This window comes from Trematomus bernacchii, unplaced genomic scaffold (genome assembly GCF_902827165.1).
Source record: "Trematomus bernacchii unplaced genomic scaffold, fTreBer1.1, whole genome shotgun sequence".
Taxonomy (NCBI): domain Eukaryota; kingdom Metazoa; phylum Chordata; class Actinopteri; order Perciformes; family Nototheniidae; genus Trematomus; species Trematomus bernacchii.
The window spans coordinates 9,452,186-9,464,390 of record NW_022987593.1 but is presented as its reverse complement, the minus strand read 5'-3'; the positions used below and the strand labels follow the sequence as shown (position 1 = coordinate 9,464,390).

The window sequence follows — 12,205 nt, the reverse complement described above, 5'->3', positions numbered from 1 at the left end:
AAGTTCAAAGGGGAAACCCATATTTGTAAAGCTTCAGGTAAAACGACATTATTTTTACCACAGAGCTTTCATCCTGAATATCATCTTAACGTCTGAAATATAGGGTATGATATATATAGTACTCTAAGACTGTGAAAGGTCTACATTGTGCTTATATCTCTGTAAATTGATATCAAAGAACGGTTGCTGTTTAGTACCATAACAAAATATATTTGCAAAATCCCAAACTAGAGTTCTTTCATTAAAAAATATCTCTTGAGTTTTCAAGTCTAAACCTTGAGTGCATGTCTGTCTTCATATCACTTCACCTGATCAGCTGGTTTGGCTATTCAAATATCGCCGGCTTATTTGCACAATAGCTTTGCTTACAGGTGGAAGAGAGTCAGGAGGCCCAGAAGGCATGCATAGTTTAAAAAACAACCACATTTGACACACTATGTATGGACAATTTGACTTCCAACATACTGGGTTTCAGTTTAAATGTATAGCACCTCTCTGTGTGTGTATTTATATTTGTGTATCTGTGTGTTTCTTACCCATTCCTTTCTGAGGTTGGTGTGAGCGGTACTCTGTTAGGTAGTGGATGTAAGGTTTTTCCGAGCCGATCTCATAGTACCTCATATTTCCGTCACCCTGACAGAGACAAGAGGAGTCTTTATAACAATGTGATTAAAAGTAATTTGTGTATTAACACTTTGTAGTTGCTGTCAGAGACCCACCTTTCCAGCAAGGTAGAGCATGTGAGTGTCGGGGTCGTAGAAAGGAAAAAGGACTCCTGAAGAACCATCCAGGTTCTCCTCTAGCAAAGGCACAGACAAATCATCCTGAAAACAAACATAAAATGAAAAAATGAACATGGACAACATTCCCTAATATTAAAACACTCATTTAAATCCACTTCTACATAAGAACACTCTACAGCGCTGAATTAAAAAGCCTGAGTGCTCAATCCCTAATCCGTGCTTCAGCTTTAATCTTCCACCCACGATACACTCTCTCAAAACACAGCGAAATCCACATGTTTCTCCACTAGATGGCAGAGATGTGTTTGTGAGAGAGTTTCAACTTCATTTTCAGTATTGTTTTAGCCATGAGATTACACCATTAGGATGAAACGATGCTAAATGGTTTTTTTTCTACAGTGAGAGAATTTGATTCACACAGATGAACCATGAGTTGGTAAGGTACATTTCCCAAAGATTATTAGGTCAAAAATATTCAACTTTCCTCACGTCTTTTTGTCTTGAAGGTTTAACATGTAACTTTTACACTTTGAAAGGTGTAAAAACCAACTAGACCTATGATATGCATTTTGTTACATTTTGTTCTTACATTGTCCCAAAGGTTTCCAGCAATTTGCAAACCTTTTAATAACGACTGCAGTTCGTTTCATGTGCTTTTTGTGTGCAACATTATGGAAAAAACAATACACTTTTTATATATCTTTGTCATTGTTGTTTTATTGACTAAACGGGTAACCAATGAATTTAGAAAGACAATTGGCTAATTAAATTGATGATGTAAATTTATATATCTTTTAAAGTTTAGTGCAAACCCTTTTATATATTAAAATAAATATGTTGGAGATGAATAAAAAGAACAGGAAACACATTCAGTAAGTAATGAATGTCAATAACCCTACTTTGACTGCAAATTATTGAATTGTTGTGAAAAAATATATATAAAAAAAACCTGGGATACTCAGAAGAACTCTTTTTAGCAACTCTTTTTAGCCCAAGAAGGTTGAAACATGAACTAATAAAATAAAATAACTTGAAGCTACCATATCTAGTTAATTCTTGAGGATGGGAACAGCATGTGTGACAAAAGGATCTAAACTCAAAGGTCCACAGAGTGTCAGATCATCATCGTCGGTGAATGGAGGTGGTTCAGGTGTCGCCACACAACCTGAGTGTTGAACGACAGTCAACTGATGATAAGTGATTGTAGGTGTCATCACATGGCATTCACTCCACATATTGAAACCTGATCCAGCTTACAATTAGCTAATTAAGACCCCATAATGCATAGGAGTGCCTTGTAAGAGCATAAGTGGACCTGAAATGAGAGGATTTGTCAGAAAACACTTCCTGTAGCTCTCACCTGATCCCAAAGAGCAAACTGTCGGTCGTTCCAGCGAGAAGTTCCCGATGTGAAGAGCATCTTCAGGTTTCCCAGGAACAGCACCTTGCTGGCTTTGTGCGTCTTACAGTTGGCTTCCTGCAAACACAACATACATCAAACAACTCATACTATGTTTAAACTCCTGAATTTCCCCTCGGGTATTAATAAAGGTCCATCTTATCTTATCTTAAACATTTGGTATAAACAGGTTTTCTTAAGTTATATTAACCCTCCTATTGTCTTCGTTTTCTCCCCCTTACTTTGGTGTTCGCGGTCAAATTTGGCCGGTCCTGTTTGAACTGCTATTACATTAACACAAAAACCATTAATCATCACCAAATTTCATTTAACACCCTTTCAAACTGTAAATATTGTATCAGACTACTGGTATACATGAAAAACTGCAGTAAATATACAAAGAATAGACACTGAACAAGTATTGCGTGTGCCAGGTGTGATCCATGTGGGGGGATGGGCACATAAAGGGGGACGGACACATCTACAGTGTGTGTGTGTGCGTGTGCGTGTGCGTGTGCGTGTGCGTGTGCGTGTGCGTGTGCGTGTGCGTGTGTGCGTGTGTGTGTGTGTGTGTGTGTGTGCGCATGTGTGTGTGTGTGTGTGTGTGTGTGTGTGTGTGTGTGTGTGTGTGTGTGTGTGTGTGTGTGTGCGCGTGTGTTTTATCTGATCCGGATGGTTACTAATTCCTTTTCTTTATGGCGGTCATTTTTGACCGGGAACACCATGGGTCTTACAAAGTTGACTAAATCATCCTAAATTCAATGAAAGTGGTGATCAGCTATTGTATATGTTCAAATGTCTACTGTGAAGGATATCATAAAGCCTTAATGCAATCGAATCTAAAACAAAAAAGTTATGATTGATGAAAGTAGTAAATCGGTCAGATTTGACCCGAAGACAACAGGAGGGTTAAAAGGTATACACTAATAATGACGTTTCACAGGACAGAATTGTGATGTAATGTTATGTATGTGTCCACGTGAGGTTATTTGGCAGGGGAAGGTAGTGAGAGCGGACTGATGTGAGTGTGAGTCATTGGCTGGTGACCCAAAGGTCTGTGGAGTTATGCTGTCGGCCTGATCGGGCCGGAGGTGTGAGTTTTGGCTGTGTGGTGCTGGATGAGAGCCTGAGCTGGGAAGACGGAGAGGAGCAAGAAACTCACTCTCATGCAATTTCAGTTGCTGGGAGTCTAATGTAAACAACAACTAAACTTAAGGGTGCATCTCCAAAAAGGCTTCTAATAAAAGTGATGTGAACTTTTTGAGCTGCAAATGTATGTTTTTTCAAAATAGCTTTTCAAACTTTTAATATATCTTAAATAAACACAGAGAAATACCTGTGTTTGTACAAGTTTCAGATAAGATAAGCTGGCACATACTGAAGCAGCAGCCTTTACAAATAAGAGCATTCTCAAATGTAATTGCAGGATTATATGTTATGTATTGAAACAGTCTGACCTGCAGTAGGTTTCCTGAGCGCGGCTCTATGATTCGGACCTTCCTGTCCTTGCAGGTGGTGGCGAAGAGGCTGCCGTCCGTGTTGAAAGACAGAGAGAGGACGACGTCTGTGTGGTGGCTGATTGTCCGTACGGGGTTTTTGATCACCTGCTCTGGACAGTCCAGGTTCCAGATCATCACCTAGAAGAGTTGAAGGCAAGGGCTTGAACATTTTGTGGGACATTCACTTATTGAAGATAACAAAATCAGACAGATTGCAACTTTTATCTGACGAATTAATGCATTTCTTTCAACAAAATAAAAGACTGACATATTTTGTCTTATTTGACTGTAATAGTAGTTAATCACTCCTATGTGTCCTGACTCAACTTCCTTTGGTTCTCTATATTAAAATGTTAAGCCAACTGGTTGATATGAAGGGATTTCTCATCATGTCTTAACAATGTTTAAAAGGGGTTTTCACATTTAAAAAGGCATGGGGGAGACACTGCTATTATAAAGAGGGGTAGATGCAATATATCTTATATTATATATACATATAATTTCAGACAATAATCCCTTTTTTTTTTTACATGAAGGTTATTTTAAAGCCTACTGGTGCCTTGAGAGTTGACACTGCCATACATTTGACTTAGTGTTCTTTATTTAGACTCGGTCATGAGACTTGTCCCATTTCTGATTGCAGCAGAAAGACAGTACATTTAGTGAACATTCCTGAAATGCTGCTGTCACTTATAAAGCGATTGTGAAGCTTTGTACTGTAGATTGCAGTGTTACTGTCAGCAATCTTTGTCTTTATCATGATCAGATAAAAAGAACTGGGCTGATAGATCTGTGACCTGTTTGACTGCATTGATATGCACACTTGCTTACAGTATATGTCACAGTAGCTTGTTTGAGTTCAGTTTTTGGGCAGAGTTAGGGTTAACTTCTGTGTGTTTGCATTACCTTGTAGTCATAGGCCGTACTGAAGAGGATGTTGTTAGCAGTGGGGTGCCACTCGATGAGGCCCACTCTGCGGCTGTGACCCTGGAGCTCCTTCCACGGGACTGTGAGGTTCTTCAGCACGCCATGAGGAGGGATTTCCCACACTTTCACCTGCAGACACACCCAAAACAACATCATCAAGACCTCATGAAATATGATGTTCTGTCAGAAATTAAACTATCACAGTACACCTGAATTGACTAGTTGATTTGTTCATAAGCCAATATAAAAAAACATTCTTTTTGATTGATGTGCAAAAATGTAATGCTTCCAGCTTCTCAAGTTTGCTATTATTATTTATTTGAATAATAATTTACAATTTTGTACAATTAAGCGCCATTTCTCCTTTCTCTCTTTCCCTGTCTCATTGATTTGATAAAGGCGAAACGGCAGAAAAAAAATTCAACCGACTGCAACCATAAAATTCAGCTTTTACATGAATGCTTGTATCAGTAATGATGAGTACTTTTACTTAAAGGTGGGGTAGGTAAGTTTGAGAAACCGGCTCGAGATACACTTTTTGTTATATTCCATGGAATGCTCTTAACATCCCGATAGCAATGAATATCTTAAGTGCTTTGACAAAAAATCCATAAAGAAATGTCATCTGTAGAAGCCGTAGTACTGTAAAAAGCACGACCAATCATTTTAGCCGGCCCGGCTAAAGTAACTGGATGGCCTACCTGCCTGTCAGCCTTCCATCTGTGCACAAACTTATCTCGTGCCCTCATTGGTCATGTGCGCGTTCGTGTGTGTTGGAGGAGGGGCTCTGTAAGGAAGTGGCAGATTTTTTCCGGCTGTGTATTTTCAAATTCTAGCGATCTCAAGCCGGTTTCTCAAACTTACATACCCCACCTTTAACTTTAAGTGCATTTTTTTTTAGATAGTTTTGACATACATTTAGTTAATTTCCAATGCATTTTTACAGAGTGGCATCAGCACTTTTTAGTGAAGGCTTTGAATACACCACTGTAAGAGAAATCACAAACGAACAAAAATCAATATGTCTAAATCTATGACAAATAACGGTTCAATAAATAATTGAGGGTCCACTGGATACGAGAAATAAATTACTTTAAAGAAATGGTCTTATATCACTCTTCTCTCTCTTTCTTTGTACATTGATTTCTTCTGAGCCAAGTCATGGCTGAGGAATGTGAGGAATGACTTCTTGAAGGCTAAACAGAAAGGCAATAAAATGATCTCCCTGCTGCTACACGCTCATAATGAATGAAAATGATAACACATCAATGAACTATTTGTACTTTAGGTGGGTGTGTTTGTACAAACCGTGGTGTCCTCAGAACAGGAGGCGATGCAGTAGTCGTTGAATGGATTCCATTTGACGTCTAACACATTTCCTTTGTGGCCCGATATTCGGGGTTGGTGAGGATCCACTTTACCTGTCTGATAAACAAACGAACAAAAGAGGATAAAAAACTGAAATATAAAACATTTATATCATTGAGTTAGTCTGACATTCTGATAAAAATGCTCTATGATTTATTGCAATAGACACTTTCATTTATGTACAGTAAATATGTAGCTAGCTAGTTCAGTATTAAGACTGGAAGCAGGGGGAAAGCGCTAGATCACCAGCTCATGTTAAGCTCAAAAAGCACATTATACTGTATATTCTTTGTTAAATCTGTACAAAAAAGTGTAAAACAATGAGTTAACCTGTTACAGATTATATTTTGGCCAGCCTTGGATAGATTCCTGGCCACTTTATGCTAACTATTCAAATCGGCTGCTACCTCTGCCTACATACTGTCCGCGTTTGTTGGACACATGTATAGAAATCAGGAGAAATGGTCTTATTCCTTGTCAAAACCTGGTTCCTACATTAACCATAATGCAACTCAACCACAAACAGGGAGATATTCAGGTGTGTAATGCTAGTAGCAGCTAATGTAGCCTGTAGGAGGAGTGGACTAAAAAGGTCATGTAAGCTCACCACTACCTCCGTGAAGATTTTAGGGGGGTTTCAAACTTGTAGACTTTAGAATAAGACAATGTACAAACAATGTAGACTCAAATGACGTCCCTTGAGGTAATTTATCGAAATTCAAGCCTAAGACCTGTAAACTGACTGACCAAATAGGCCGAGTTTCCCTTTAATATAAAACATATTTATTAGTGCAGATTTAAAGACAGGTAGCAAGCTAATTTCTAAATATCTTAACAGGACAAGATCTTCACATATGAGTACAAGCTACAGAGCAGTCAAACTCTTCATGACATTTAAATGAAAGTATTCAAACTACAGGTAGAGCTACACAAAATGACACACGCCCTGGTATTTCATGATCCTGTTACAAGGGAAAAGTCAGAGAGTTCTGCTGAAGATTTTCTGCCTGGACAAGTCTGCTAATTATGCAGTTTGTACGAACAGAACCTTCCTACTGACACACACACTCAAACACACCTGCAGGCTTGATTACTGTGTAGGTAAGGTGTGTCTGCATGGGGATGATGTAACCACTACCTGTGCTTTCCAGCAAACCTAACATATGCACAAGAAAGTAGAACATAGAAGCACTGTTCTTGTGTTTATGTTTTAACTACTTTCTCCACAGAACGATAGTTTATCTGTGAGCTCACACACAAAGATGGGAGGTGAAGGGCGGCAGAGGGGGGAAGTTTCACCTCCTCGAGATGGTGAAAGAAAGGGAAGAGGGAGGTCAAACGATGAGTTATGTCATTCCTGAGCACGTATGCAATTCCTGCCCAAGCTAGGAGGCTGGTGATAAGTCAAAGATAATTTTAAAGTTGGACACAGACAGAGAGAGGGAGAAGGGAGGGAGCTTGATAAATCGCTCTCGGCTGGAGACATACAGCAGGACTGTACATTTTACCGGCACACAATAAGGAAGTCTGGCTGAGTTTATTTGAAGGATCACTGTTGTTGCTGATAACACTGGTGGATGTGGTAATATGCATAAATAACGTCATGGAGAGTGTTTGATTTATCACGTTTAAGGTGAAGTTGGTGGGGGAGATAAGGCAGAATAATGAGGAGGAAAAAGAAGACCACATGCAATGTTTAGGTTGAAGTTAATCAGCTGCCGGGGGTTTCCTGGTATTTGCTTTGGCTCCACTGCTGCTGTCCTATTTATAATCTGATAGCAAATCTTTCTTTCCCAGGTGTACCGTTTGTGCACGAGCAAAGAGAAACCATGAGAGATGTTGAACACTCAGCAGAGGAATTGTTCTTCTACTTTTTACCAAAGAGAAAAAGTTATTTTAAGTAGAAAAGCAGAGACCTGAGATCCCTGCTAAGACCAAACGCAGTATCTCGCAATGTTAACGAAAGGGAAAAACATTTGTTATACCTCCCTGTGATTATGGTCCGTTCGATAATTGTATTGTTTCTTCCATGACCCAGTTTCATGAAAATTACAATCGTAGTTTATTCCGTAATCCTGTTTACAAAAAGTCAAACCAAACCAAAAACACGACCTCCTTGGCCGAGGTAATAATGTTCTCAACATAATAATTTCTAATGTGAAATTCCATTGCTACACTTTTTTCTGAAACTTCCCAACTTTTGGTCAAAGCTAATTTCAGTTATGGGGAAATGTTTTATGTTGATTTTCCTGATGTCTCCTGTTTTAAGCTTGCTAGGAAGCTAGTTGAAACATTAAGCAGTATAATAACTATGATGAACTACAGGTAACATGAACCAATTTGCCTCGAGCTGGATCAGGTAACTATTCAGGGGAATTTTGTATGAAGGAATGTAAAGGTAATTCTTGTTTGCGGAGGTATTTTCAGTTCACCTTTTAACATAATGCATTATAGCACAACACCTTCCATTACAACCTCAATGATAAACATTACCAACTTTCTGACGGTGTCAATACATATTGCATTTTCGAAAGCTTTGCAAAAGCACAATTCATGGCAAAGCTGTTGTCTTTGATTGCCTTAGATTGTAAAGTTTATCTTCTAAAGTCAGCTGTTTTTCAACTAGAGAAATGTCCATCTATTGCTTAAATGTCTATATTTAGACTATTCCTTGCTTTTTTCTACCCTCATAGCAAAAACAAATGTCTCCCTTCAGGACACATATCTAAAAAACACATCACAGTATCCATTATCAGCATCCTAAGTGCTCCTTTAACAAGCTGACATCAGTGAGTAAAAGCTGCCATGAGATGGAGATACTCACATGATGGACGGACAAGACCAGGAAAGCCCCTCCCCCGGCGCACTCAGTGATGACTGCCAGGAAACGTGGGTTGACGGCACAGAAGTTGTTGTCCTGGACGCTGCGTGTGATTGGCACGCCGTCATAGCAGCTATCCTTGACGGCGGGCTTACCGAACACGTGGCGGAACTTGGAGCTGCGGTACTGAGGACGCCATGTCATCTGAGAGAGGAGGGAGGAGAGGGGGAGGAGAGGTCAGTCAAGGAGAATCATCTCTCACAGTCCTAGTGCAAAAAACATGCTTAATTTGCACAAAAGGTAACCTTGCATTTAGGCATTTTCCTGCAAACATTTAGGACTGCAGCACTGCAAAAAGCCTACAAATTCATCTTTGAAAGTTTTTTTCTCTTCTTTTCTTGTTACATGTTTTCTGTTACTGTTTATTTGTGCTCTGCTGCAAGTCCGATTTCCCCTATGGGACTATAAAGAAGAACTGAACTGATGGTGATAGGGCTTTTTATAGGTGGCGATACTGTTTCTTTCCAGTATTAAGTAACCGTAGATGAGATCGATGTTGCAAAATGTGAGCAGCCAAAGCCGAGAAAAATGCTTCCTCGGAAAAAACACGCATTAAAGGAAAGGATGTATACGTTTTGTATGAGTAGTTTGATTAGATGAGGTGTTGATAATGACAATATCCACACTCATGAATCATGATTGTAAATATGTTTTTGTTGTAATGTCAGTTTTACTTTGGATGTCAGTGTTATCCTTGATTCATATTTTTTTGGCAAGCAAATGACTTCGTATGCATGAAATATGTTGTTCGTTAAGACAGTCAATTATAGCGGCGAAAAGAAACGTGGGAGACTTCCCAAATACTGGGAAGCCACTTTCTTAAAGCCAGTCGATGCATATGTCATTATTGTGAGAGATAAGTGGCTCTGGTCCGCTGGGACGAGGCCTGGCCAGCCGGCATGTCTGCTCCGCTGCTCTGCCTGCTGCTCTGCCTGCTGCTGCATGGTCATTACTTATGAATTAGTGGAGGAAGAGGAGGTTGATGGACAAGATGTTAACGTACAGAAATGGACCAAAATAACAACACAGAGAGAGCAAGCCAGTAAGTGGGCAATGGAAATAGGAAAAAGCAGGACAACAGGGGGAACATCAAAACATGCTGTTTTCTTAGAAATCAAACGCCCCCTAAAACATGTCCTTGAAGCAATGACATCATTCTCTCTATGTCATTGCTATGTTTTTATGTGGCAGCCCGCAGGCCTTTGTGATGATGGCTAAATAAATATGATGCAAACAGAGTGACATCACAGTGAGCGAAGTGATGCAGGTATGGCTGCAGCTCTGCCGGCTGCAAAGAAGCTGAGCAGAGAACGACGGATAATCTTCTTTAAGACAAAAAAAAAAGAAAGAAGGAGAATCTCAGAGGAGCAGAAAGGCACGGGAGGATTGTGACTCCCGGTGTCTCAGTTTACTCCTGCACCTCTCAACTTCTACCCCGAGGCCATCACAGAGCCCCATGCTGTCACACAGGAATGTTTCCCCACCTGAAGAGGAGCTCCATTTAACCTCATTCAGCTCAATCTGAAGGATTCACAAAGTAAACTTGTCATGGTTCATTCTTGTCAGGGCAAACAAAATAATGTTTGCATTGCCTCAATAAACAACATTTAAAAAAAACGTTATCGTCTCTATACTAAAACAGCACAACAATAACTTATTTTCACCATCAGATTACTTTCTCAATTATTTTGAATAACAATTGTCTATTAGTATTTAGTGGCAGAAAATAATAGAAATTCCTGTCGCAAAACAGAGCCCAATACTAAATGTAATATTATGTGTGACAAACAGTCCAAATCCCAAAGATATTTAGTTTTATATCATAAAATAGCCACTACTGATGATCATCATCTATCAAGGTAACTTCCTTATAGAAGCTTGACATGATAACCAGCAAATAAGGACACCAACAAAGGCACAAGAGAAACAAACCTCACTTAAAATGTCTACATTCAAACGATACATACTAAAAGCATCAAGCAGTCAGTGCAATGCTCAGTAAAGAACATGCACATCTGGGTCGATATAATCAGCGTTCATGTTCTGCTGAGGCTTACAAGACCGGAGGCGGAGGCTTCAGGGCAGAAAGCTGAGACATCTTGTCACATCTACAGCAGGGTGTAATACGGTTGTAATGAGGCAGATAGCAAGCTCCCTCTCAGCTGCGTCTTCAGCAGGTACACAGCAGGGCGGCCTGTCTCCCAGAGCTGATGACGAATCCACTATTCAGGCTATTTTTACACTAACTTCTTGCTGATCAGAACACATAAAAGGCCCATTTAACAGACAGGGTTTAATTTACAAGGCTCTTTTGAAATGCTTTATGGCTGCCAGAAAAAAAACTGTCCTTTTTGTCAGAGTGAAATCTATTTTAGTCCGTGACTCGCAGCAGAAACCGCAATAAGGGGGCTGTAAAAACAGTCATAAAACTAAACTGAAAACACAGATATGACTTTAAAAGATATACTGTACATCTGCTTTGCTATGCCACAGGTCTTTGGTGGGTCTGTACTTGTCTATGGACGTGCAAAGCCTACATATGCACCTATTCCTCACCTACAGGCTGTCTTTTAATCACCTCATAACTCATAAAACGCGTACACTACCAGCCACTCCTCTCTCTGGCTTACCAAGGCTTGGCGCTAGAAGAGGGGGAGTTCAAAGTTGACTTACTGGTGTCGCGATATCGGTAACTTAAGCATCGTCTGGCCCTAAGCTATGAGCAGAGAGACCGTTTGGACTCAATCTGTCCTCTGCAGATGCTCAGGACTTTGGGCCCTTTCCAGTCTTAACAATGACAACCTCACGACCCCAAACCTGATCCCAAAGTGTATAAAACCAAACATGCACCAGCCCCGCCTCCTCAATCTGTAGATGTAATGTTTTGTAAACGCTCAGAGTGAAATACAAGACCAGGAATGAAGAGGTGTGAACACATGCCACTTTGTTAACAGTATGTGTGTACTCGCATTCACTGTGTGTGAGACACACTTCCCTTAGTTTAGACGTTCAGATATCACACACAGATGACAGCTTTCACCCTCTGTCCTGTAATAGGATAACAGCAACACTGGTAAACCAATAGCTGCTTCATTTTCTATAGACTAGAGCACACGTGTGAGTGAGTGAGTGAAAGGAAAATACAGCCCATGTCTGTGTTTCAGTTTGAAGTGTGTCACTCTGTTTACCTTGAGAATATTTTAGCTTTGTGCATGCATGCATCATATACATGAGTAAACTAATGATGTGGTTGTAGAGATATCCACATCGTGAAGCGTAATCATAAAATCCTATCTTAGTTTCCGTTTCGTCAAAAGCATGAAAGTGCATTAGTCCAACATGCTTTAGTGTAATGATTATATCTTTAATGTTTAAAGGTCTTTTTGAA

At 39.9% G+C, this 12,205-nt stretch overlaps 1 protein-coding gene across 2 annotated transcripts in view; it reads right to left on the bottom strand.

Annotated features, from left to right (window-relative positions):
• coro2a (coronin, actin binding protein, 2A) overlaps positions 1-12,205 on the bottom strand; it is a 37,363-nt gene that overhangs the window by 5,587 nt on the left and 19,571 nt on the right. For both annotated transcript variants that reach the window (XM_034130147.1, XM_034130148.1), the window contains exons 2-8: positions 8,761-8,961; positions 5,877-5,993; positions 4,548-4,697; positions 3,600-3,779; positions 2,104-2,220; positions 720-824; positions 537-633 (exon numbers count right to left, since the gene is read on the bottom strand). In XM_034130147.1, coding sequence (XP_033986038.1) covers positions 537-633; positions 720-824; positions 2,104-2,220; positions 3,600-3,779; positions 4,548-4,697; positions 5,877-5,993; positions 8,761-8,961 — 967 coding nt within the window. The remainder of the gene's footprint in view (positions 1-536; positions 634-719; positions 825-2,103; positions 2,221-3,599; positions 3,780-4,547; positions 4,698-5,876; positions 5,994-8,760; positions 8,962-12,205) is intronic.